Source organism: Galeopterus variegatus, unplaced genomic scaffold, assembly GCF_000696425.1.
Source record: "Galeopterus variegatus unplaced genomic scaffold, G_variegatus-3.0.2 Scaffold1516, whole genome shotgun sequence".
Taxonomy (NCBI): domain Eukaryota; kingdom Metazoa; phylum Chordata; class Mammalia; order Dermoptera; family Cynocephalidae; genus Galeopterus; species Galeopterus variegatus.
This window is the reverse complement of record NW_007727627.1, coordinates 294,988-318,214: the sequence shown is the minus strand read 5'-3', so window position 1 is coordinate 318,214 and position 23,227 is coordinate 294,988. Positions and strand designations below refer to the sequence as shown.

The window sequence follows — 23,227 nt, the reverse complement described above, 5'->3', positions numbered from 1 at the left end:
ATACATCTTGATTCAGAACTTTTATGAAGAACTTGTGCATTTTATTGCAACATCTGTTTCTACATTTTAATTTCTCTCCTTCCTTTTATAGGTATTTGTATGCTTTCTCTTTTTTTTTCCAAATGAGAAGACCTTTTGTTTGCCACAAGAAGGCTATTATTCAGAATGTTAATGGGTTTTCAGCTATTAAGATGTAATGATATACCTTGAGTATTCAACTATAAATTTGAAAAATCTCCATGAACAATTTCAAAGGAATACTTAGAATGCACTCCTGGTAAATTGGCTCATTTTCCTGTAATTTACTGGAAGTGCTGATATGAGAGCAGTCCTAATGTGAAAAGTACATTAATCCCTGGAGTTACATTGTGTGTATTAAATTATTACTCTCAAAGAACAAAATGTATGAGACCATTTAGCCTTCATTCACACTTGTTACTCAGAATCACAGTAGAGAAACAATTACTTAATCACTTATCTTTTGAAGCGCAAAATTAGAAATGATAAATTTAATATCTTTTAAAACAAGAGGCATAGTGATGCTCAGTTACACTTTTGCATAACAATTGCTCTTTTTCAAAATAAGGACTGTTCTTGTTAGGAGCATGATTCTTCTGGCTTTGTGGAGGCCCATTACATTCCATTGGTAATTAAAATATTTTTAGAACCCATAATGCAGCTTGCTTTCATGTCAGTCAAGAAGATTAGTCTGCCTTTTAGCCGTGAGCATCTACCTCATTGGGGGATTATTTAAGAATGGTAGTAGTCAACTTGTAGGAGCAGCGGTTGCAGGAGCATTTAGAGTCTTATTTGAAATTTTGTCTAATTGTGTTTTTCTTCTTTGCCAGGGGAATTAAAGTTGTGGAAACATAATTTGTGATATCAGTTGTTTTTTTGGTGAGCAACCATTTATGATTCTGGAAGATTAAGGCAGATAGGAAGCTCCATCTGAGATTTTAACAAAGCTCTGAAACAACAAACTACACCATGGATGCAAAGCTGGACCCTTCCAGAGATGACCTGCCTCTCATGGCCAACACCAGCCACATACTTGTAAAGCACTATGTACTGGATTTCGATGTGGACTTTGAAAGTCAAGTCATTGAGGGTAACGTAGTGCTTTTCTTTGAGGACGGAGACAGATTCAAGAAACAAAATAGTTCCACTGAGGAAACCTGCCAATTGGAGTCAAACGAATCCTGCAAATTTAGGACACCCGAACCCTGCATTATTCCTGTGACAGATGCAAGGACCTTCTCATCTAAAATGGGATATAGTGATTTTGCAATCTGTAGTAAGAGTGAAAAAGATACTTCTGATAAAGATGGTAACCAAGACAACCGGGAACAGGCTTCTGGGATTTCTAGCTCAAAGTACTGCTGTGACACAGGGAATCATGGGAGTGGGGATTTTTTGCTAGTGCTGGACTGCTGTGATTTATCTGTGTTAAAGGTTGAGGAGGTGGATGTTGCTGCTGTTCCAGGTATTGAAAAATTTACAAGGTCTGCCAAGTTCACGGTTGTTTCTGAGAAGCTCAGGAATCAGATTGTACATGAACTGGTGACTCTGGCTGCAGATCGTTGGAGGGAGCAGTTAGACTATTATGCTCGCTGCAGCCAGGCTCCTGGCTGTGGGGAACTCTTCTTTGACACTAACACTTGGAGCTTACAGATCAGGAAGACAGGGGCTCCGACAGCTACTGACTTTCCTCATGCCATCAGGATCTGGTACAAAACCAAACCTGAGGGACGATCAGTTACATGGACTTCAGACCAGAGTGGCAGGTAGGTTATCTGAGCACTCCACAGTCCCATGCTTGTTAACCTCGTACATTGCAGGGATGCTCTTAGACAAAGGACCAACTCTGCAGAGATTCTCCTGTTTATTCCCTGGCATTACACAGGTACCCTCAAATCCTTAGACCCACCGTGAAGCAGGTAAATTCCCAGGCATGCTGAACCCTTGATAGGATTACCTCTCTTAAGTCAGGATGAAAAGATTACTTTACTAAGCCCCTGTATTTCTGAGTTAGGAGGTTGAAAGCCAAGCTTAATGACTAAATCCTGAGCCTCGCACGCTGTTGAAATCTCTGCTAGCGACTTCCAGTGCTGTAGATGGGAGTGATAGGTCTCTGAGTGAATCCTTTCTCAAAGTTCCTACAAAGTCCCCCCGAGAGAGCAAACTATTGCAAAGTTGGGTCAATGTAAAGCCTGGCAAAGTGCTTTCGCATAAAGCCAGCTCTGCCTTGTGACTTTCTTACTGAACCTGTCTCTTGGCAGCTATGTCTCCCTGGACTTTGTCAGCTGTCATACAATATGAACCCCCAGAACACTTGAAAAATCCGTTTCTGAGAAGTGTCACAGTCAGTCCTGCTGAGATGGCACACTGGCTTTTTTTGGCTTCCTTGTGATTCTTGGTGTTTTGTACCAAGAAAACTTCAGATTTTTAGTGCAGGGAGAAAGAGTTGATAAGGCATCATTTTCCAGGGGATCCGTTCAGGCATCCATTTGTTCTTTTCTTGTTGCCCTTCCTCCAACAATTGCTCAGATTTTCAAAATTTGAGAATTTTTAAATCAAATTTTATTGATTCCTCATTATTTTAACTGTTTCTTTGTGCTAATGTGTAAATCAGTGCGGTAATGATTGCATAGCTTGGACGGAGGGATGTCGACCTCTGTTAGCTGAGTTTGAGAGCCCTCTTTCATAGCACTGGATTCCCTTAACTGAAGCAGTGGTCTTCGGCAATTGCTTACATCTCTTCCTCATCCCACACCCCATAAAACTTTTAGATTTTTTTTTAAAGCATCACTTTGACTTTGGGCTTTAATTATCCCATTTCTTTTTTTTTTTTAATCTTGCTCTGGTCTCCTGCCCTGCTCAGAATGAGTTCGCTTCCTGTCTTATTTCTGCTAGAGTCCGACGCAGCCTGTGGGAAATTGCAGCATTGGTGCATAGTTACATTGGTACAAAAGAATAGTGATTTATTTATAGAATAAGTTGTTGGATATTCTTTGGAGGCTGCGAAGGAAAGAAACTGATGTTCCTATTGTGTCTTCAAATTTTTTGAAGTCATTAAAGGTGAGATTTTCAATAAGGTTTAACAATATACTGTCTCTGAATATTTAACTAGGAAATTGTAGTTTTTATGCTCCCAGATGTTTCATTTTTGAATAAGAATAATGAGAAAGAAGAAACTATTGACAGTGTTTGGAAGAAATATTAATGGCCTGAGACATGGCTTTCTCCTAAGTGCTCACTCCAGCAAAAGAGATTAGATTACACACACCAGTGTTGAGTAGGAATGAGTTATGGATAAATGCTGACTTCTATAAAGAAACTAAAGTGGTCCTTGGGCACATTTTGCTACTACAAATGTTGACTTGGTGAATTTACTTTTGATGTCTACTTTTTCTGATAATTCAATGAAGTGCATGATCACAGCAGAAGTTTAAACTCTATCCTTGTAAGTTTGTGATTATATGTTAGTATTGTAATGTCATTTATACAGTCTTAGGAGGATAAGAAATGTTATTTTAAAAATGGAACCCTAGAAAGATGTTTTCTCTCTCTCTTTTTCTTTTTTGGGGGGAATTTTAGTATAGTCAAGATAATCTTCCATGAATGACCACCAAATCTGTCTAAACTCTCCCATATGCTTAAGAGTAAATTGAAGCATGTACTGGTAACTGTTTGGATATTTTTTTTTTTTCTTCCTTTTTTTGTCTTTTTTCGTGACCGGCAACAGATCGCAACCCTCAGTGTCGCGCCCGTACCGGACCAGGACCGGCAACGGGATCGCAACCCTCGGTGTTGCTCCCGCACCGCGCTCAGCCAGTGAGCGGCTGGTCTGTATGTGGGATCCGAACCCTCGGTAGGAGCGCCGCCGCGCTCCCAAGCGGCGCACTGTAGCAGTGCGCCACCGGGCTGGCCCCCACTGTTTGGATATTTTAAGGACATTAAAATGACTGAGGATACCAGCTTGCTAGACAGAAATAATTCCTTAATGATGTGAATGAATAGTAATTGTCAGAATCACAATACTTTATGAATATAATTGTGTGAAAATATAAAATTTTACAGTTTTTTGGAAAATATAATTAGGTAGATTTTATTTCCTCCAGGGCGTAGAGTCCACATTTATTAAAACTAACGTAGTTGTTACATGTTTACCCTTGAATGGCAGAATACTATCAGTATACACCTACCATAAATTGGATGAGAAACTTTTTATTCCCGTTTTATAGGTAGGAAAATTGAAAAATGTGCCTGGAAGCTCCTAGTCAAATCCATGTCTCAGTTATGAAAGGGAGTGACTTCTTGCTTTTTATCTTTACCATGTCACTTATTGTATGCAAAGTTTTCAAGTATATTTTAAAAATAAATAAATTACATTAGCTTTTCCTAAATTTCATTTTTAAGTAGAGATTAGACAGAAACTTAAGAAAATCTCTAAATTGGAATTGTTCCTTTCAAGTTCCATCAGTGGCTTCTCCTCTTCCTACCTTCATCCTATCATGGTTGAGAATAAAACCTAAATCATTTTGTTTGATAAGAAATAAATAAATAATCATTTATTTATTTGGGTCTGACGATCCAGGATAGAATGCAAAATGTGACCCAACAATCTACCTATTATAAATGTATGAAACAACCTCACTGAAGGGGGTAGGGGGGAAAGGTGCTGGCCTAAGTAACTCTGGAAATGAGTGGAGTCTGTAAGACTAAAGGCAAAAGGAACTGTACATAAACACTGTAGTGCAGTTGACAAAGTTGTTTGCTACAGGGGTACAGGCTAACAGTTCTGGTACCACTATATATGTATACTGGAATCGAGCAGTTCAGTAACTGGATGGTAGATGGTGGGAGCCAGGTTTCCCACAATTGAAGGGGGAAGTTACAGATTAGCAAAGGGAAATGGCTAGAATGATCCATGCAGTAATGGATTAGAGTTGAGGACATAACTTTGAACTCATGTTTAATATAGATACGGACAGTTGCACATAGAAATAATTTTAAATATGTTTGTTTCCAAGGGTTAGTATACATACATATATTTCTTTGCTTGTCAGCCGAGGGGGTCTGGAAGCAGCGAGCACCCCTAGCTCCCAGATCATGGTTTCTAATACTATTCTCCAATAAAAGGAACTAGGGCTCTTTAGAGAAATGGCTAGGACTGGGGCATGAAATATGCAAGAGGAGCCTGGGGCATCTTGAAGCATCAGAAAGAAATGGAGCACTCATACAGTAGTAACAGCAGCCCACAACTTGGGGCTGTGCCAAAGGGACAAGGAACAACCTGGAAGAGTTCCTATCAGCCACAGCTGAGCAACAAAATACATAAAGTAGTTTTAGATGATAACCCAAAGTATAAAATAAATATCCATGAGTCCAAACTGATATAGATAAATGATTGAATAAATAAACAAGTGGGGAAGAATAGGCAAGTCTATGGTGCAGAAGAATTCCAAATGGTATTATGTACATATCCCATCCTCAGGGAGGTGTAGTGTAACTCTACACTCCTGAAGTGTGGACTACACAACAGTGACTCCCTTCCAAAGAGTACAGTACTTTGCACTGGAGAAATCTGATAGTACTACCTCAGCAAGATGGTCACGGTCAGCATCAACAGCAATACGTTGTGTTAGGTGTGAAGTGATGAAAATGGCATCCTTGTGGTCTTTCTCCCAAAAGCCCTTAAGTCCAATCAGGTAATGAGAAGAATATCAGATAAATCCCAAACAAGGGACATTTGACATAATATCCGATCAGTACTCCTCAAAACTATCCAAGTCAGCATAAACAAGGAAAGTCTAAGAAACTGTCACAGTCAAGAGGAGCCTAAGGGGACACGATGATTAAATGTAATGTGGTGTCCTGAGACAGAGAAAGGTCATTCAGAAAAAGCTAAGGAAATCTGAAGAAAGTCTGCATTTTAGTCCATAGTAATGTATAAATATTGGTTCACTAGTTGTGGCAAGTATAACATACTCATGTAAGATGATGATAATAGGGAAAACTGGGTATGGGGTATATGGGAACTCTGCATTGTCTTTATAATTTTAAAAATAAATCTAAGGGCTGGCCCGGTGGCGCACTGCGATAGTGCGCCACTTAGGAAGCGTGGCAGCGCTCCCGCCGAGGGTTCGGATCCCACATGCAGATCGGATCCCACATGCAGACCGGTTCCCGCTCACTGGCTGAGCGAGGCACGGGAGCGACGCCCGGCGCTCCCGCCGAGGGTTCGGATCCCACATGCAGATCGGATCCCACATGCAGACCAGTTCCCGCTCACTGGCTGAGCGAGGCACGGGAGCGACGCCGAGGGTTGCGATCCCGTTGCCAGTCCCGGTCTGGTGCGGGGGCGACACTGAGGGTTGCGATCCATTGCCAGACATGGAAAAAGACAAAAAAAATAAAAAAATAAAAAAATAAATCTAAAACTGTTCTAAAATAAAAAGTTTATTAAAAAAAAAACTTCAAGTTCGGAAAGGGTCACCATTTTTCTACCCTGAAATCCCCCCCTTGTAAGAGCCGTCCTCCACATTTACCAGTACCAGTGTTCTCTGGAGAATAATTAAAAATACATTTGAAGCTATAAAAGAGTATTTCTTTTTAAGTAATTGTCAATAATTTCTTCTTACCCATTATTCTAGTTCTAAAATGAAATATCTGGAAGTAGAAAACCGCATCTTTCTACCTTCATTTAGCCATTTTAGGGTTGTGCCAGCTCTTGAACCTGAATGGTCTTTCTTGCATTCATCATTCAGATTCTGGATAGCAGGTGATATTTAAAAATGACTGGTGAAAGGAACACATGTGTAACAATCTGACACAGCATACTTCTTGGAAAGATGTTTACTTTAGTGTGGTATGTGGGAGGTGTGCTCTTTAAAAACACTGTGATGAGAACAAGGACGGGGTCAAGAATTTGTGAAGGTGTTCTCACAAGGTTAGAAAGAAATGGGACTTCATATCTTTTTGATCTTCAAGTACCTAAGAAAAAAACTTTAAAAATGGAAACTTTTATTCAAATTTTGTGTTTTCTTTATTTTCCTTGAATTTTTTGCATTCCACTGAATAAAATAGTATTTAAAACTAAAGCATTCTCTCTGTTAACTCTTTCTCTTTTCCCTTAGGGTCACTGTAATAGATGCCTTTGGAAGAAGTTTTGTCTAGGACCCCTCTCTCACGTGACTGTCTTCCTATTGATGAAAATATTGCAATAAGAAACTGTTTGAGTCTCCTTTCAGATATGGGCATATTTAATGGGTGTGGCTTTTAGATTGATGACTGATCTACATGTTCAGAGTTCTAGCTCTGGACACCAAATGGAAAGCTAGTAAGACACATTTTTGACTTTAGCAGAAAGGATACCCTAGCCATGTAAAGGGGCAGGTAGGAAAAGAGAATTATGAAGACTGGGGAGGTTGGAGGTGAGAGCTCCCTGGCCAGGTAATTAACCCCCTTGATGGTAGAGTTCAGGTGCCCAGGCACAAAATGGCAGAAAGAGCCTTGAAGAAGATGACAGAGGGATCAGGACAAAATTCTATATAATGCAGAATTGGGGAGGAAAGGATGGTGATGCGTGCTGGTTTTTAATCCATTCAATGGAAGTATCCTCCCCCCTCCCCCACTTTGTGTGTGGTACACTGACTCAAATGTGCCTACAACATCAATACTTATGACTTTATAAAATCATCACTGCCAAATTTTTTGAGGTAGGTTCAATTTCAGACACATAGTCTCATTGTCGGACGCTACACTGTTTGGGATTAGGAAAACACAATCTCTGTGCGTATAAAGTGTCCTCTGCTGTGTGATGTGTGAAGCCCTTTATAAACAAACAGGTGGACACCCTCTGTCTTCCTCCCTTTCCCCCCTTCCTGAATTTTCCTTTCTTGTTTGATAGCTTTACCATCCATCTTGTCACTTGAGTCAGAAACCTCAAAAAACTCTGTGTTAGTTATATATGGCTACATAACAAATTACCCCCAATTTTGCAGCTTAAAAGAACAAACATTTGTGATCCCACACAGTTTCTGAGGGCCAGGAATCCCGGAGCAGCTTAGCTGGGTGGTTCAGGCCTAGGGTGTCTGACAAGGCTGTTGTCATGCTGCCTGCTGGGGCTGCAGCATCTCAAGCCTGGACTGGAGCTACAAGATCCTCTTCCAGACCCCTCGTGTGGCTGTTGCAGGCCTCAGTTCCTCACTGTCTACTGGCTAGAGGTCTCCATTCTTCACCACGTGGGCCGCTGTCCACTGTCCTCATGACACGGCAGCTGGATCCCCTGAGAGCAAATGATGGGAGGGAGAGAAAAGAACCTCTGAGATGAAAACCACAGATTTTTAATGATCTAATCTCGGAAGTGACATGAATGCTATCATTTCTGTCATATCCTGTTGGTCACACAGACCAATGCTGGTATAATGGGGGAGGGGACTACACAGGGGTATGAATACCAGGAAATGGGTCATTGGGGGCCACCTTGGAAGCTGGTGACCTCAGAAAGGTCTTATGTTCCTTCTCCTTCTAAATCCTTTTCACTAAGTCGTTCTGATTCTTCCTCTGCAGTATTCCAGATATGACCTCATCTCAAATCTGATTGTTTCTTCAGGGAAGAAGTGTGGAGGCTGGAGGAAGCCGTGGGGACCACATACCGAAGGGCAGAGGTGGAATGCCTAATAGCATGCTAGCATGGCCTCCAAGCCAACCTTATAGGGAGAAGGAGACCAGCATCTTAGCAAGCCAGTCTTTTGAGGAAGACTTGTTTCCTGTGCAACAGCAGAGTCACCCTAGGCAAATGAGGTGCTGAGAAGCTGAGAGCACAGACATTTTCAGACTTGGCCTAAGAACCTTAGGACATCAGACCACAATATGGGTCAGCCCCCACCCCATGCATGAGGCAGAGAAAGTCTTAGGAGAGGGCTAGGCAAGGGCCTGTCACTTCCCTGTAAGCATCACAAATAGGTTTAACTCCACAAGTCTGCATAGATTAGAAGTGGCTTCCTGGAGCTCTTAAACTAAGAAAAATCGTGGGGTCCATTCTGTCTCAGTGAGAAAGAAAGCCTTGATTCTCAGTGTGTGCCATTGTCGCAGGAGTTATAACTACCTGGGGCAATGGGAATACACCTCTCTTTGCTTCTACTCTGTGGTATCCAAAGAATGGATTCCTTTCTTCTTGTACTTCTTTTCCATCTCCGTCAACCATGACTAATCATGGAAAGGATCTTTCTTGGTTTGGGTGGGTCTGTATTTTTTAATTGTGGCAGAACCAGCCCCAATGCCATGCCATTGGTTTTGTACACTTTCTTTGGTTACAACTCTGTACACTTTCCCTTCCCATCACAAGCCTGGTTGTTGTGACCTACAGTCCTGTTTGTATGCCAGCCCCTGTTCTTGGCCCCCACACAAGGATTCCCACAAGGGTTCCATTTGAGATGGTGGTTTCCAAGATTGGGGTGTCTGGCCGCCAGCACTGGATTTGAGACCACCAGCTTGTTTTTCCAAGCATTAATATCTCAGTGATCTCCAAACATATTTTTTTCCCAGAATACTTTCTAAAAGGTTTGTAAGAATGTCTCAAACTTTTTTCTTTTGAAGGCATAAGGGCCTAAGGGGGCAAGAGTAATATAAATTATAACTTGGCAGACTAGTATTTAAAACTTTATCCAAAAAATATTTTTCTCCTTAAAAAAAAACCCAACCCTTTTTACATATTTAAGTAATTCATTTGGGAGAAATAATCCCTCAGCTATTCACATAGCCAGCCCTTGGCAGTTTCAGTTCAAAATGCTTTGAAATCAGTCAACTACAAACCCTCAAATGTTCTCTCTCTGAAAGCTCAACTTAACCTTCACTACCATGGTGGTGAGAAAAGTGACAACTCATCGTAAAGATTCTCTCTCTTTGTTTCTTTGTCTTTCTTCTGCAGGCCATGTGTTTATACTATGGGATCTCCCATAAACAACAGGGCCCTTTTTCCATGCCAGGAGCCACCCGTTGCCATGTCAACATGGCAGGCTACAGTTCGAGCAGCTGCATCTTTTGTTGTTTTAATGAGCGGGGAAAATTCTGCCAAGCCAGCACAGCTTCGGGAAGGTACTGTACATGTGTTCTTTGCTTATTTATGTACTGCATACATGCTGGACCCAGGAACCCAATAAGCAGTGTTTTTCTAAACTTTAAAGAGCTCCTTTATTAGTTGGGTTGGAAATGAACATACTATAAAACATCCTGCCAGAGAAAACAAGCAGGGGAAGGGGAGGAGCACTTAGGAGCCTAGGCATGGGATTTGGGGCTCTTCACGCCAGAGTTATCAATTCATAGGTTACTAGTAGTTGTTTTTACCTGGTGGTTTGTGGCCATCAGTGGGTGGTCTTGGTTGAAGCTTCTCTGGGCAGGAAGTGTGTCATGGAAACAGCATTACAGCCTTGTTATCTGTGGTGCGCTCATGGTGTCTGTACACGGTTGTTCCTCGTGTGAGGGATAGCTCCTGGTGTCGCCCATTGGAGGTGTCCTGGTGCAGGACCAAGTTCTGAACCAAGATGTATCAGAAAGATAGAAGGCCTCAGCCAGGTTTTATCTGTGAATTACTTGCTTATTGTGATAACTCTTAGTTGAAATCCTGAGTATGTTGATACCAGGTCAAATTTTTGTCATTATAATATTTCTTTGTTTTTTTTTTTGTCTTTTGTCTTTTGTCTTTTTCCGTGTCCGGCAACGGATCGCAACCCTCAGTGTTGCCCCCGTACCGGACCGGGGACCGGCAACGGGATTGCAACCCTCGGTGTCGCTCCCGCACCTCGCTCAGCCAGTGAGCGGGAACCGGTCTGTATGTGGGATCCGAACCCTCGGGCGGGAGCGCCGCCGCGCTTCCCAAGCGGCGCACTATCCAGTGCGCCACCGGGCCGGCCCCAATATTTCTTTGTTTAAAATATGGTGTCTCCTTCCCCATGGTTATAGGAACTTTAAAATATAAAGTTAAACTATTTATGTTTAGTATGTATTTTCATTCCAAAATTGTTGCCGAAGCATGTAGTAGTGTTTATTCTGCTTTTTTCACTTACAGTGCATCTTGAATGTTTTTCAGGTTATTAAGTTTTTTTAAAAGGTGATTTTAATGTTGGCACAATATTTTATTGTATGAATATATCAGGATTTATCTAACATTTCCATATTTTTAAACATTTTGATTGCTTCCAGGTTTTTTTTTTCCTATTCTAAATAAAGTTGTATTAAATACCTGAGGAGACATTTTGCATAAAATTAGAATTATTGAATCAAAATTCTGAACATGTTTAAGGCTGTTGGTACATATCCAATATCATTTTCTAGAAAGTTGTGCCAATTTACACCCCATGAGTAGTCACAAGGGTTCCTGTTTCCTGGAACTTTGCTCATCTGATAGGCAAGAGGTCTCTTTAATTGAGAGGTTCTCTCTCAGTTACTTTGGTTATCAATGAGTGTCTCATGTCTTTATATGTTTCTTAACTATTTTCATCTCTATGTATTCATTTTCTTTGCTCACTTTTAGACTGAGGACTTAGTGAGGTTTTTGAATGTTTGTCATATTTTTAAACTTGATTGGCTCTTTAAAAAAATAAGGATATTAATCTCATCATATTTGTGAAAAGTATTTTTCTCAGTTTTTAGTATGCCTTTTAATTTTATATAATGTTTCTGATCTATAGGAGATTTAAACTTTTATGATATTGAATTTACCAGGTTTCTCTTGGAAAGTCTTTCTTTGTCCTGAGGTTCACCTGTTTTGTTCTAATATTTTTATAGTTTAATTTTGTAGTTTAAGTCTTTAATCTGTCTGTCGTTTATTCTCATTAGTGCTGTGAAATGAGAACTAAACATCTTTTTTTCCAAATACAAAACCAGTTGCTCCAAAATCATTTATTGAGTGCTTTCTGATTTGTTATTTCTTCTTTTTTAGAAGCTGGATTTACATATGTACTAAAGTCTTCAGTGAGTATTTACTTGATTCTTAAAGTCGAAGCAAAACAGGCAAATAATAATTTAAAATTTTAATTTTTAAAAATAGTTAACATTTACATGGTTCATTTACAAATGAACAAAGGATGAGACATTTGCAATAAGGTCTCCTTCTTACCCTTATTTCCCAGCCAACCAGCAACCCTCCCCTGAGGCAATCAATTCACCAATTTCCTCTGAATAACATTTTTTCTTTTTTGTTATACTAAATCATAGCATGCTATATACACTTTTGTATTGTGCTTCCCCCCTTACAATAAATTTACTTCATAGATACTTTGTATTAGAATATAAAGAGCTTCCTCATTATTTTTCTGACGACAGTATACCATAAATAGATGTTTCACCATTTAGTGGACCAATAGCTCTGGACTTCACTCCATATCAATAAGGAATTTAATGGTATTTATCTCCATTGTCTTTCCTCACACACATTCCCCAGTTTTAACTAATAAAAGTTGGTATTTGAGACTCATTATTTCTATATTTTGTTTTTGTATTATATCTTCTCTTCTAGGAATTGCTATTATTATTTTACGTTTTCAGTCAGTTTCAAATCATATTGTAGTAGATATTTAGACTCTCTTCATTCTTGAGCTCTTGAGTTTAAATCATCTCTCAGTTGGGAAATGGCTTTAATTTTTTAAAGTGGATGTATGGTTTATTTTCTGAGCTCCCCCATATTTAGACTGACTTTTTGTTATATTTACTTATCAACAATCCCTGGCTAGGTATAAAATTCTCAAGTCACTTATTTTCTCTCTTTAATGACTATAAATGTTTTCTCTGTCCTCTCTTATTTAGCATTTCTGAGGAGAAATCCGATATCAAATTTTTTTATTCTTTGTAAGTAGTCTAAATTTCCTGCCTAGATGCTCATAGTATTTTTTTTAACTTATGTAATTAAAAACTTTAGAACAGATCTAGATGTGCATGTCTTTGTTTTTAATCAACTTTATTAAAGTATAACTTACATGTTGTATTAGTCAGCGTTCTGCAGAGAGACAGAACTAATAGGATATATATATAGACAGACAGTTATATGAAAGGGCATCTGTTAAGGGAATTGGCTCATGTGATTATACAGGCTGAGAAGTCCCACGACAAGCTATCTGCAAGCTGGAGAAGACCTGGGATGCTGAAAATGTGACTCAGTCCAAGTCCAGAAACCTCAGAACCAGCATAGCCAATAGTGTAATTCTCAGTCCAGGGGCAAAGGCCTGAGAACAAGGGGTGGCTATCTGCAAGCTGGAGAAGACCTGGGATGCTGAAAATGTGACTCAGTCCAAGTCCAGAAACCTTAGAACCAGCATAGCCAATAGTGTAATTCTCAGTCCAGGGGCAAAGGCCTGAGAACAAGGGGTGGGACACTGGTGTAAGTCCTGGAGTCCCAAGGCCAGAGAGTCCGGAATTCTGATGTGCAATGGCAGGAGTAGGAGAGTATCCCAGCTCCAGGAGAGAGAGAGTTTTCTCTCCTTTGTTGTTCTATCCAGATTGCTAGCTGATTAGCTGGTGCCCACTCACACTGAGGGCAGATCTTCCCCACTCAGTCCACTGACTCACAGTACCTTCATAAATACACCCAGAAGTAATGCTTTACCAGTGCCTTAATCCAGTCAGGCCGACACCTAAAATTAATCATCACACATATAATGCATACATTTTAAATGTGTTGTTCAATGAGATCTGACAAATATATATACCTGTGTAATTAATCACCACCACAATGATGATATAGAACATCTCCGTTACCCCAGAAATTCCCTTGTGGTCTTGTGCTCATTCCTAACTCCAGTCAACCCCTGATCTGATTTCCATCACTGTAGATTAGTTTTTACCTCTTCTAAAAATTTGGAAACATGGAGTTATTCAGTGTGTACACTTTTGTGTCTGGCTTCTTTTACTCAGCATCACGTTTGTGAGATTCATACATATTGTTGTGGGTGTCAGTAGCTTATTCTTTTTTTAAATTGATGAATAGTGGTTCACTGAATGAATAAATCACAGTTTGTTTATGCATGCACACGTTGGTGGGCATTTGGATTGGTTTTGGCCATTACAAAAAATATGCTGTGAACATTCAAAGATAAATCTTTTTGTGGACATAGGTTTTCATTTCTCTTGGGTAAATACCTAAGTATGGAACTGCTAGATCATATGATAAGTTTATGTTTAGGTTTGTGAGTATCTGCCAAATTATTTCCAAAGTGGTCGTATCGTTTTATATTCCCACCAGCAATGTATGAGAGTTCTAGTTGCTGCTCATCCTTGCAGACATTTGGTATTATCAGTTTTTCTCATTTTTGTCCTTACACTGGGTGTGAAATATTATCTCATTGTGGTTTTAATTTGAATTTCCCTGATGACTAATAATGTTGAGCACCTTTGCATGTACTCACAGCACATTCTTGTATCTTCCTTTAAAAAGTATCTCTCCAAACCATTTGCCCACATCATGGATGAATCTCAAAAGCATTATGCTAGATAAAAGATGCTAGATGTAGAAGACTAGATAATGAATGATTCCATTTACATGAAATTCTAAAAAAGGCAAAACTATAGTGACAGAAAATAAACCAGTAGTTGTTAGGATCCAGGGGTTAGGGGGAGGGGATAGACAGCAAAGGTGGTACAGGAGCATTTTTTTGGAGTAATGTTCTATATAACAATTGCGGTGGTTACATGATTGTATATATCTGTCAAAAGTCATTGAATTACACATATACTTAAAATTGGTAAATTTTCTTGTATATAAATTATACCTCAATAAAATTGACTTAAAAAAAAAGAAAAACAAAACCAACAAATCATTTGCCCATTTCTTAAACGTGGGTTTTTTGGTTGTTTTATTTTCAGGTTAGAAGCATACTTTATATTATACTGTAGATACAAGCCTTTTGTCAGATATATGTATTACAAATATATTCTCCCACATATATATGTGTGACTTGCCTTTTCATTTTTTTTTTTTTTTTGGTGACCGGTGAGACCGGCCGCCCCCCACTCAGCCAGTGAGCGCTGTGGGCGCAACGGTCATCCCTATATAGGATCCGAACCCGCGGCGGGAGCACTGCTGCAGGTGACCGGCCGCACCGCTGAGCGCACTGGCCATCCCTATATAGGATCCGAACCGCGGTGGGAGCGCTGCTGCGCTCCCAGCGCCGCACTCTCCCGAGTGCGCCACAGGGTTGGCCCACCTTTTCATTTTTTATTTACACTCTATACCACTGACTTTTCATAGTGACAATTTTGTTCTGGTCCATGTAGCTCCTTTATCCAGGCTCTGCTGTCTTGTCTTGTTGGCAATTGTCTAGTCTTTTACTAGACTCACATAGCATCTTTCTCTACCCTCTCTATTTAGTTCCCTGACATGCTGAATCAATTGAGTACATGAAACGCTGCAATCTCAAACAGGTGCTGACACTTGGACTCCTCCCGCCCACTTTTTTTTTTTTTTTTTTTTCCTTTTTTTGTCTTTTTTCGTGTCCGGCAACAGATCGCAACCCTCAGTGTCGCGCCTGTACTGGACCGGGACCGGCAACGGGATCGCAACCCTTGGTGTTGCTCCCACACCTCGCTCAGCCAGTGCGTGGGAACTGGTCTGTATGTGGGATCCGAACCCTCGGCGGGAGCGCCGCCACGCTCCCAAGCGGCGCACTGTAGCAGTGTGCCACCGGGCCGGCCCTCTCCCGCCCACTTTCTACCTGTAGCAGTGTCCTTGTGATAACTACATCTCCCGAGATACTGCGTGGCTCTCCCTGCTTCTGCCTCACCCAGCCCACAGTGGCTTGGCCCTGCAGAAATCATTGTGTTTGGCAGTGTTTCTCAAACTTGATCATTATTATTTTTTTTTTAAGAGAGAGAAAAATATCTCATGATTCACCAGGATTGACTTAAATTATTTTTTTTTGCCCACTTTTTAAAAAAAAATTATTTTACTTCTCAATATACATTGTAGTTGATTTTCATGCCCCTTTACCTGTTCCTCTCCACCCCCTCCCCCCACATCATATTAACTTAAGTTATTTATGTTAGAATTATATTTTTAAAACTATAAACCTAAGACTAGATATAAATTTTGTATGCTTATAACACTTACCCATCTATAAAGCCAAAATGAAATCATAAATTAAACATAGACAAAACTACTGAATCAATAAAATTCAAAATAACAAATTTAATGTGAAGATGAATATTGTACTGAAATGAAATTGCCCCTCGCAGTGTGAATATAGTGCTGATGGCTCCATGCAGTTTCTTTTGAGCGCAAACATCTTTTCCACCATGAGCCGTGCAACCAGCTCTCCTCAACTTGTCTTCTATCTACTGCAAGACTTTGGCTTACACAGCATGCTGTGATGTCATTTCGCCTTTACTCAGCCAAAAGCATCAGCCTGATGTTCTTTTCTCACTATCTTTCAATAATTATAGCAGTCCTACTTGTCCCTATGCAACTGTACCCATGGATGCAGATGTGAACTCTGAAATCATTTAGCAGTACTCAGTTACATGCGGACGATTTCAGGGCATGGCAGACTACAGCCCACTGGCCAAATCCAGCCCACTGCCTGTTTTTGTAAATAAAGTTTTATTGGATCATGGCCATTGTGGCTACTTTCGTGCTATAGCAGCAGAGCTGAGTATTTGCAATAAAGGCCCACAATGCCTAAAGTATTTGCTACCTGACCCTTAACAGAAGAAAGTTTTCTGACTCCTACCACAACTGTCTGTCTGTTGTTGTTGTCTATCTGTTTGAAGATTATCATGAAAAAATTAAAACAATAATTGACTTTAAAATTTTCATTGAAAACTTTCATACCTCCAGGAATATATCTGTGGATGCTAACTGGGATTTGGTTATGTTCATACCACTTTCACCTTATGTGACTTTACCGATTCAGACTGAGGGAGGATTGAGCTAGACAAGGCGAAAGAACTCGTGCCTCATACTGCAGCTCCTCCTGCAGCCCACAGCTGGGCTTTATCAGAAGACAACCTGGAAAGGGTACGAAGAAAACTCTTTCCCAGAACAAAGATGGCTGTTCTGAGTATGAAATAATGTCTACAAATGTATCTGTATTCCTTAGAGAGAAAGGGTATATGGATACAAGATGATACTATTTCCTTTCCAAGTCATGTTTTCGACATTGGTAGATTGGTCTCCTAGGACCTCCACTCCATTGTGCACAATGCCCTTTAAAAACATGAGCAGTAAAACCCAACCCAGCACGTCACAGTTTCCATCACAGTGACACATCTGCCTGATTAACACGTTTGCCGGGCACCAGTGATTTCCCGAAAGAAACACAGCACCTGGGAACAGATAACAGCAGCAGAAATGACAGCAGTCCCTGGGCAGGGGATGGAAATCAGAAGACGGACTTCCGAGTCCTTGCTCCATGAGGAAAATCATTCCTCCTATTTCAACAAAGAAGGCTAATGGTTTGGGCTATAGGGTGATGACCACGGTAAGAATTTCACTAGCTGAGTAGTCGTTATTCTCCATTCAAGAAGCCTAAGTCAAGCCCGTAGTTCGGATTAACTCTGTTACCATTCACCTCCCTTAGCACGATGCCGTGTGGGCAGACAGAGCTGTTATCCTGTGTGTGACTGTCGGCCTTCATTCCCTGCCAAAGTGTAGCTGGACCACTGAGCACAGAGACCCAATGTCCAATACAGTGTATGTAATAAGTGCTCAGTGTTTATATAGTGAATAAATGTGGTCTGTGTAATCAAACAGGAGTAATATGTTCATCAAAGAAGCATTTAAAACCACTACTGATAGTGATGGAAGTGATTTCTGGAGTCATTTCTTTTAGTTATGCTCTTGATTAGAACTTATGCCTTTTCTCCAGCCTCAGTAAAGTTTAAAAGAAAAATAATCAGTTTATTACATTATTACTTTCCTCTAGTAACTTTTTTGTCTAGTTTTGTTGTATTTTTACAGTGTCTAACAGCATATTCCTACTTCCTAGAAAGATAAAATACTCAGCTTCTCTTTTTTGTGGGAAGCCTCAAGTAAATGAACAAGACTGCCTAATTTAAGCTCCTTCCAAATAAAGGAGAAAAAGCGTATGAACAAGTGAAAGGTGTTAAAAACTACATGTGCTCTTGCACAGGATCTGATTTCTGTGCGAAAGTGAGACTGTAGACATTACTTCATTCTAGGCAAAATAACTACTCTCTGGCCTGCCCAATAGACTAGCTCTCTGACGTTCTCTTTCTGTGTGGGAAATTCCAGGAAAAAGCCAAGATTTCAGGGTCCAGACCCTCCTGTGTGCAACTGAAAGCCAACTTTTCTTCCCTCCTGATTGCTCAAACTGAGCAGTACTGTTGAGACTGCTCCCACAGTGTGCAACCAGAAATTACGTACAAGGAAATGGTAAATTAAAAGGCATTTAGGAATGGTTATGATTAAGTGTTTTCCCCACAAAGACAGGATGCAAAGTAGAGAAAGCTCCTTGTTTTTAAAACTGGGGAAACTTTATTCTGGGCAAGTACACATACATACGTGTGTTTCAAGGGGCAGGAGTACAGAGTAAATGCATCCATCTTTTCCCATTAGAAAGCTGCTGGTGAGCCAGGACTGTGTGTCCTCCTGTGTTGTATCTCTCACGAGGCCTCACACAGTGCCTGTAGTTTCTAAATCTTTGTCAGTTAGTTCTTTAGTTGTGTGACTTGTTGGCTAGTTTTTGCTTGTCCCCCGCAATGTTCCACTTATCATACACGGCATGTGTGGAAGTCATCATGATTCTTTTTGGACGATGATTCCAGCAGATGTGTATGTACTTGCTGCTGTGGATTTTTGTCCTGGACTTGATATTCATGAATAGTCCCATGTGAGTAAAGGACTACAGTTCATCTGTGACCATCTGGAGTGGTATGATTCGATGTCCAGTTCATGATCCATTTTGTACTGAAGTTTAAGAGGAATTAGGCCATCTGCATCATAGGTCACAGTGGCTGGTGACATTTGGGATAACAAGTCTGGTGCAGTGTATTCCTTCAGGTATTACATTAGCCAACAAGGAAAACCTCAAAGCCTATATAGGGGTGCTTGTGTTCTTGATTCAGTAGGTGGCGCTCTTTTACCTAGTTCGCAAGAATGATCTTGAAGGTCATTTTTTCTGGGGTCTCCTATGCCTGAGGTGTTACCATTTTGCAGGTAAGGAAACCTGAAGCCCTGCTGGGTGTTATCATACTTGTAAAGCAGTGGCCTGACCTGGCACATCGCCCTGGTTAGGCAGAGCTGGTACCTACCAGCTCAGGGCGTCTTACTGTCTCCTTTGTTCTGGTGCCAGTTATAACCCTTGAGCAAGAACAGAGAGGAGCTAATGAAAGACAGTCACGCCATGGGTGTTCAGGAGGGTGGCACTAGCTCACAAAACCAGAACGTGTAGACTTGGTATCTAAAAGGTAGTAACAGAAAGCAAGCCAGAGTTTGCTGAAAGACCCAAGCGCTGGAGAAGAAGGGCCAAGAGCAGAAGAGCAGTCTCAACAGGAGCTTTCCCTCCTTTTTCTGTATATAGTGTTCTTCTTGTGCATATGTATGTATACTATATAATTTTTAAAATATGTGATATGGGCCGGCCCGGTGGCGCACTGCTACAGTGTGCCGCTTGGGAAGCACGGCACCGCTCCCGCCGAGGGTTCGGATCCCACATACAGACCGGCCGCTCACTGGCTGAGCGAGGTGCGGGAGCAACACCGAGGGTTGCGATCCCGTGGCTGGTCCCGGTCCGGTACGGGCGCGACACTGAGGGTTGCGATCCGTTGCCGGTCACAAAAAAAGAGACAAAAAGGAAAAAAAAAAAATATGTGATATGTACATTATATGTAGTGTGTCTTTATACACTTTATAAATACACATATTGCTACATATACACATTATTATACATATTTTCAAGCATCTTTAATTTGTGATACAAAGTTGTTCCAAAATAACGTTAGCATATGGAAGAGTCTGGGCAGAAAGCTCTGAAATAAGGAATTGTGGCTGGAGAAAGAAACAATCTTGAGTTAGAAAAGAAGCAGGGATTACAGAAGAATTGAGGAAAGAAATATGATATGTTAAATAAAAGCATGTATCAATTTTACCTTTCCAAATGCTTGGTGTTATTTGTCTAACCTATAGTGGAGAGGTTGAAAAATAAAATGTGTGCTTTTGATTGGAAGAATTTAAGTGCCTGTTTTAGTTTTCAGTGAAGATAGTAACTCTTTAAACACAAGAAGTTCTATGAGATGCTTAACTTTGCAAAGATGAATCTGCTTTGCCTCTGCAGAAGCAGAGTAGCTATGTGCATGTGGTTGTGGCTGTGCCTTTGAATTCTGTGGCCTGGGTTTATCCAAGACTCTCCTAAGACTAGGACGTTGACTCTGTAAATTTTGTATTTAATTTACCATTAGTAGGCATGACTAACATATAAAAATGACTACAATGTCTTGATTTTTCTTCTCTTAATTTTTTTTTCCTTTTATAGAAATGATTAGCAAAGTTTTTCACGGGTTTAAGATAAAAAGTTCTCTCTCCCCCCATGAACTGACTACTCCATTGCGTTCTTCCTTTTTCTCCCTTCACTGATAATTACTCTTCCTCCTTTGGAAGATAGAATCTTCAAAACTATTCATAGGACAGTTTTTAGAAAAGTCAGTGAAAAAAATAATTAAGGTAGTTGTTTTAACACTCTCTAGTTATGGTACTTATTTCCAAGACTAAAATTTAAACTGCCTCTTGTGATTTCAAAATTGACCAATTTCAAATCCTATTATACCTGAAAAAAGCACATTTCAGCTTTAAGAAAAATTTTAGCCCTGTTTTGGAGATGAAAATGTCTATGTGGCTCTTGTAGCAGCTGCTATTGTTATTATAAAAACAGTATCTCATATGATACATGTGTCTTACTGGTGAGACAATTGAAATATGAGAGTTTTTTTCCCCCTAAATACATTCCAATTTGAGAAAGTTGTGTAGGGGTGTTAAGGAACTCTAATCTCTTTCTGAGGTCAGAAATCCAGCTTTGCAGAATCTGTCCAGAAGGGAGGGTGGCTGGGCGGCTGCTCAAGCCTGCACAGTTAGGGAGCGCCGTTTCCTGTGGACCCCTTCCTACCACTCCCTCTTAGTCTTGCTAATGAATCCCAGCCTGGCTGTGAAATCATGCAGTGGTGTGATGGGCCCCTTGCCTCTGCAGAGGAAAAATTTCTGGGTTAATTCAAGTACGGCGTGTTCTCTTTGTTTTGCAGCTGGTGTAGCAAGGGAGTCTAGTGCAAGTGGATTGAATCAAAGGGAAAATGAAGGCATTCACTCTCTATTTCATCGAGGATGGCTCATTTAAAGTAAACACCATTTAAATAGTCTCCAAATGGCCCATTCTATATGAAGTCATACAGGATGCCCCCTTTGGGCTGTCATTCTCCTTTAAATGGATCACTTTGTGTGTACTGCATTTTAATGCCATCCAACCTTAAACCCCAGATGTGGGCCTCGTCAGGCCACGGGTTTTGGTGCACATGTGGCAGCCATACGTTCAACACTCTTTGCCTCTGCCTCCAGAAAGTCAACCTGAGCGACAGGGAGGCAGCTGCAAAGACAAGAGCTTGCAGATGATGACTGTGACGACAACAGTGGCCATGACAACAGCAGCAGCAGTTCACGTTTCTTGAACACTTAGTGTGTGCCAATTACTATGCCTCGTGATTTCTGTATATATAATCTAATTTAATCCTCATATAATCCTATGAGGTAGATACCATAATTATTCCCTTATTTTACATGAGGAAATGGGTGTATAGAGAGATTAAGAAATGTGCCCAAACTGGTGAGTGTGGAGCAGAGACTGAACCCAGGCTGTCAGATTCCAGAGCCGGAACTTCACTCACACATGTACTAAAACAAAATAAACTCTCATCAATTCTCTTTGCAAGGTAGGCTTGTCCCAAACAATAGACAATCCAGAAATTATTTCTCTTTATTTTTGGAATTCATGTTCTGCTTTCTGGGATAGTATTTCCACCTTGTTGTTTGTATTCTTTCCAGGCTGATTTGAAGATGAGGCCAGGTGTTCCCTGTGGCAGTGGGCAGTTTTCATGCAAGATTGGGTTCAGTGGAATAATCCATGAACAGACAACTCAAAAGAAACTTTTCTCCCAAATGAGGATACTGGAAATGTCCTCATAGTAATGAACTAATAAAAGCTTTCCCCAGAGCACTGGAAGCATTCTGTGATCTCATCGCTGCTTCTAGCATTCACCTAGGATCAGAACAGGAAGTCTAGGGCCTGACACTTGTGAGAAGCTTCTAAGAAGAATTTGATAAGGGTCTTTGGGAATTAGGTTCCTAGCTGGTTCCTAACTGGCTCAGCCAACTGATCTGCCCCTATTTGACTGTCACTTGGTAGCTCAGTCAACATTTTTGTTCTAAAAACTTGAATAAAAATAGTTTATTCCAAATGAGCTCCAGTAAGTAGAAGAACTTAAGGAATTTAAGAAAATAAAAAATCTTGTGGGCTGAAATCATCTTGAGCATTTAAAATATGGGTTTGGGTGATACTTTCAATACATTTCTAAAAAAGTCATTTTCAATCCCTTATTTAACTTCAGGGAAGACTACGAGGGAGCAATGACAGTTCTAAAATGTTTTTGCTGGACTTGGCTCAGATTCTGTTATCACTTTTGCTGTTTCTCTCAAACTCCAGGTCATTGAAGGTTTCTGACTCTTTTATTGCTGATCTCCATTCCTTTCCCCTGCCACATCCTTCTGTGGCTTCTCGTGCCCTTCCCATGTCACCTCCTGGTGCAGGTGCTGGGACATAAGTGATTGGGCACTCTGTGTGGATTCTTGCCGACCTTGTGCAGGGCTCTAACAGATACCTCTTATACCATCAGCAGTGTTTTCTCTTGGAAGTAGTTTCAGTTCTTGCTGTTTCCACAAGTCTCATCTTGCCCACGTACTAGATGAATGGTACAAGAACCAGACAGGCAGCAAAAAGTCAGCTAAAAAATTCAGCACAGAACATAGGGAGAAAGCCTATTGTGCATAGTGTTTCATTCTTAAAGGGATTTCTTACTAGGGTAGTGCCTACTCCTTATCTCTAAATTGCCTCTTCCTTCCGAGTTATAGTTTATCATTTTAATAGTATCTCAGAAACAAAAGTGTCCTTTTCTGTTAATATTACCTTGTAATTAATTGGCTGATTAATTTAATTGTTGTGTATTAAAAATGCAATAT

General features: G+C 40.5%; 1 protein-coding gene across 1 annotated transcript in view; it reads left to right on the top strand.

The window, feature by feature from the left end:
* The first annotated feature begins 963 nt into the window (after positions 1–963).
* Positions 964–23,227, top strand: part of LOC103594258 (chromosome unknown open reading frame, human C9orf3) — a 276,533-nt gene continuing 254,269 nt past the window's right edge. Inside the window, exons 1-2 of the mRNA XM_008577458.1 lie at positions 964–1,784; positions 9,935–10,101. Coding sequence (XP_008575680.1) covers positions 988–1,784; positions 9,935–10,101 — 964 coding nt within the window. The 5' untranslated portion in view covers positions 964–987. The remainder of the gene's footprint in view (positions 1,785–9,934; positions 10,102–23,227) is intronic.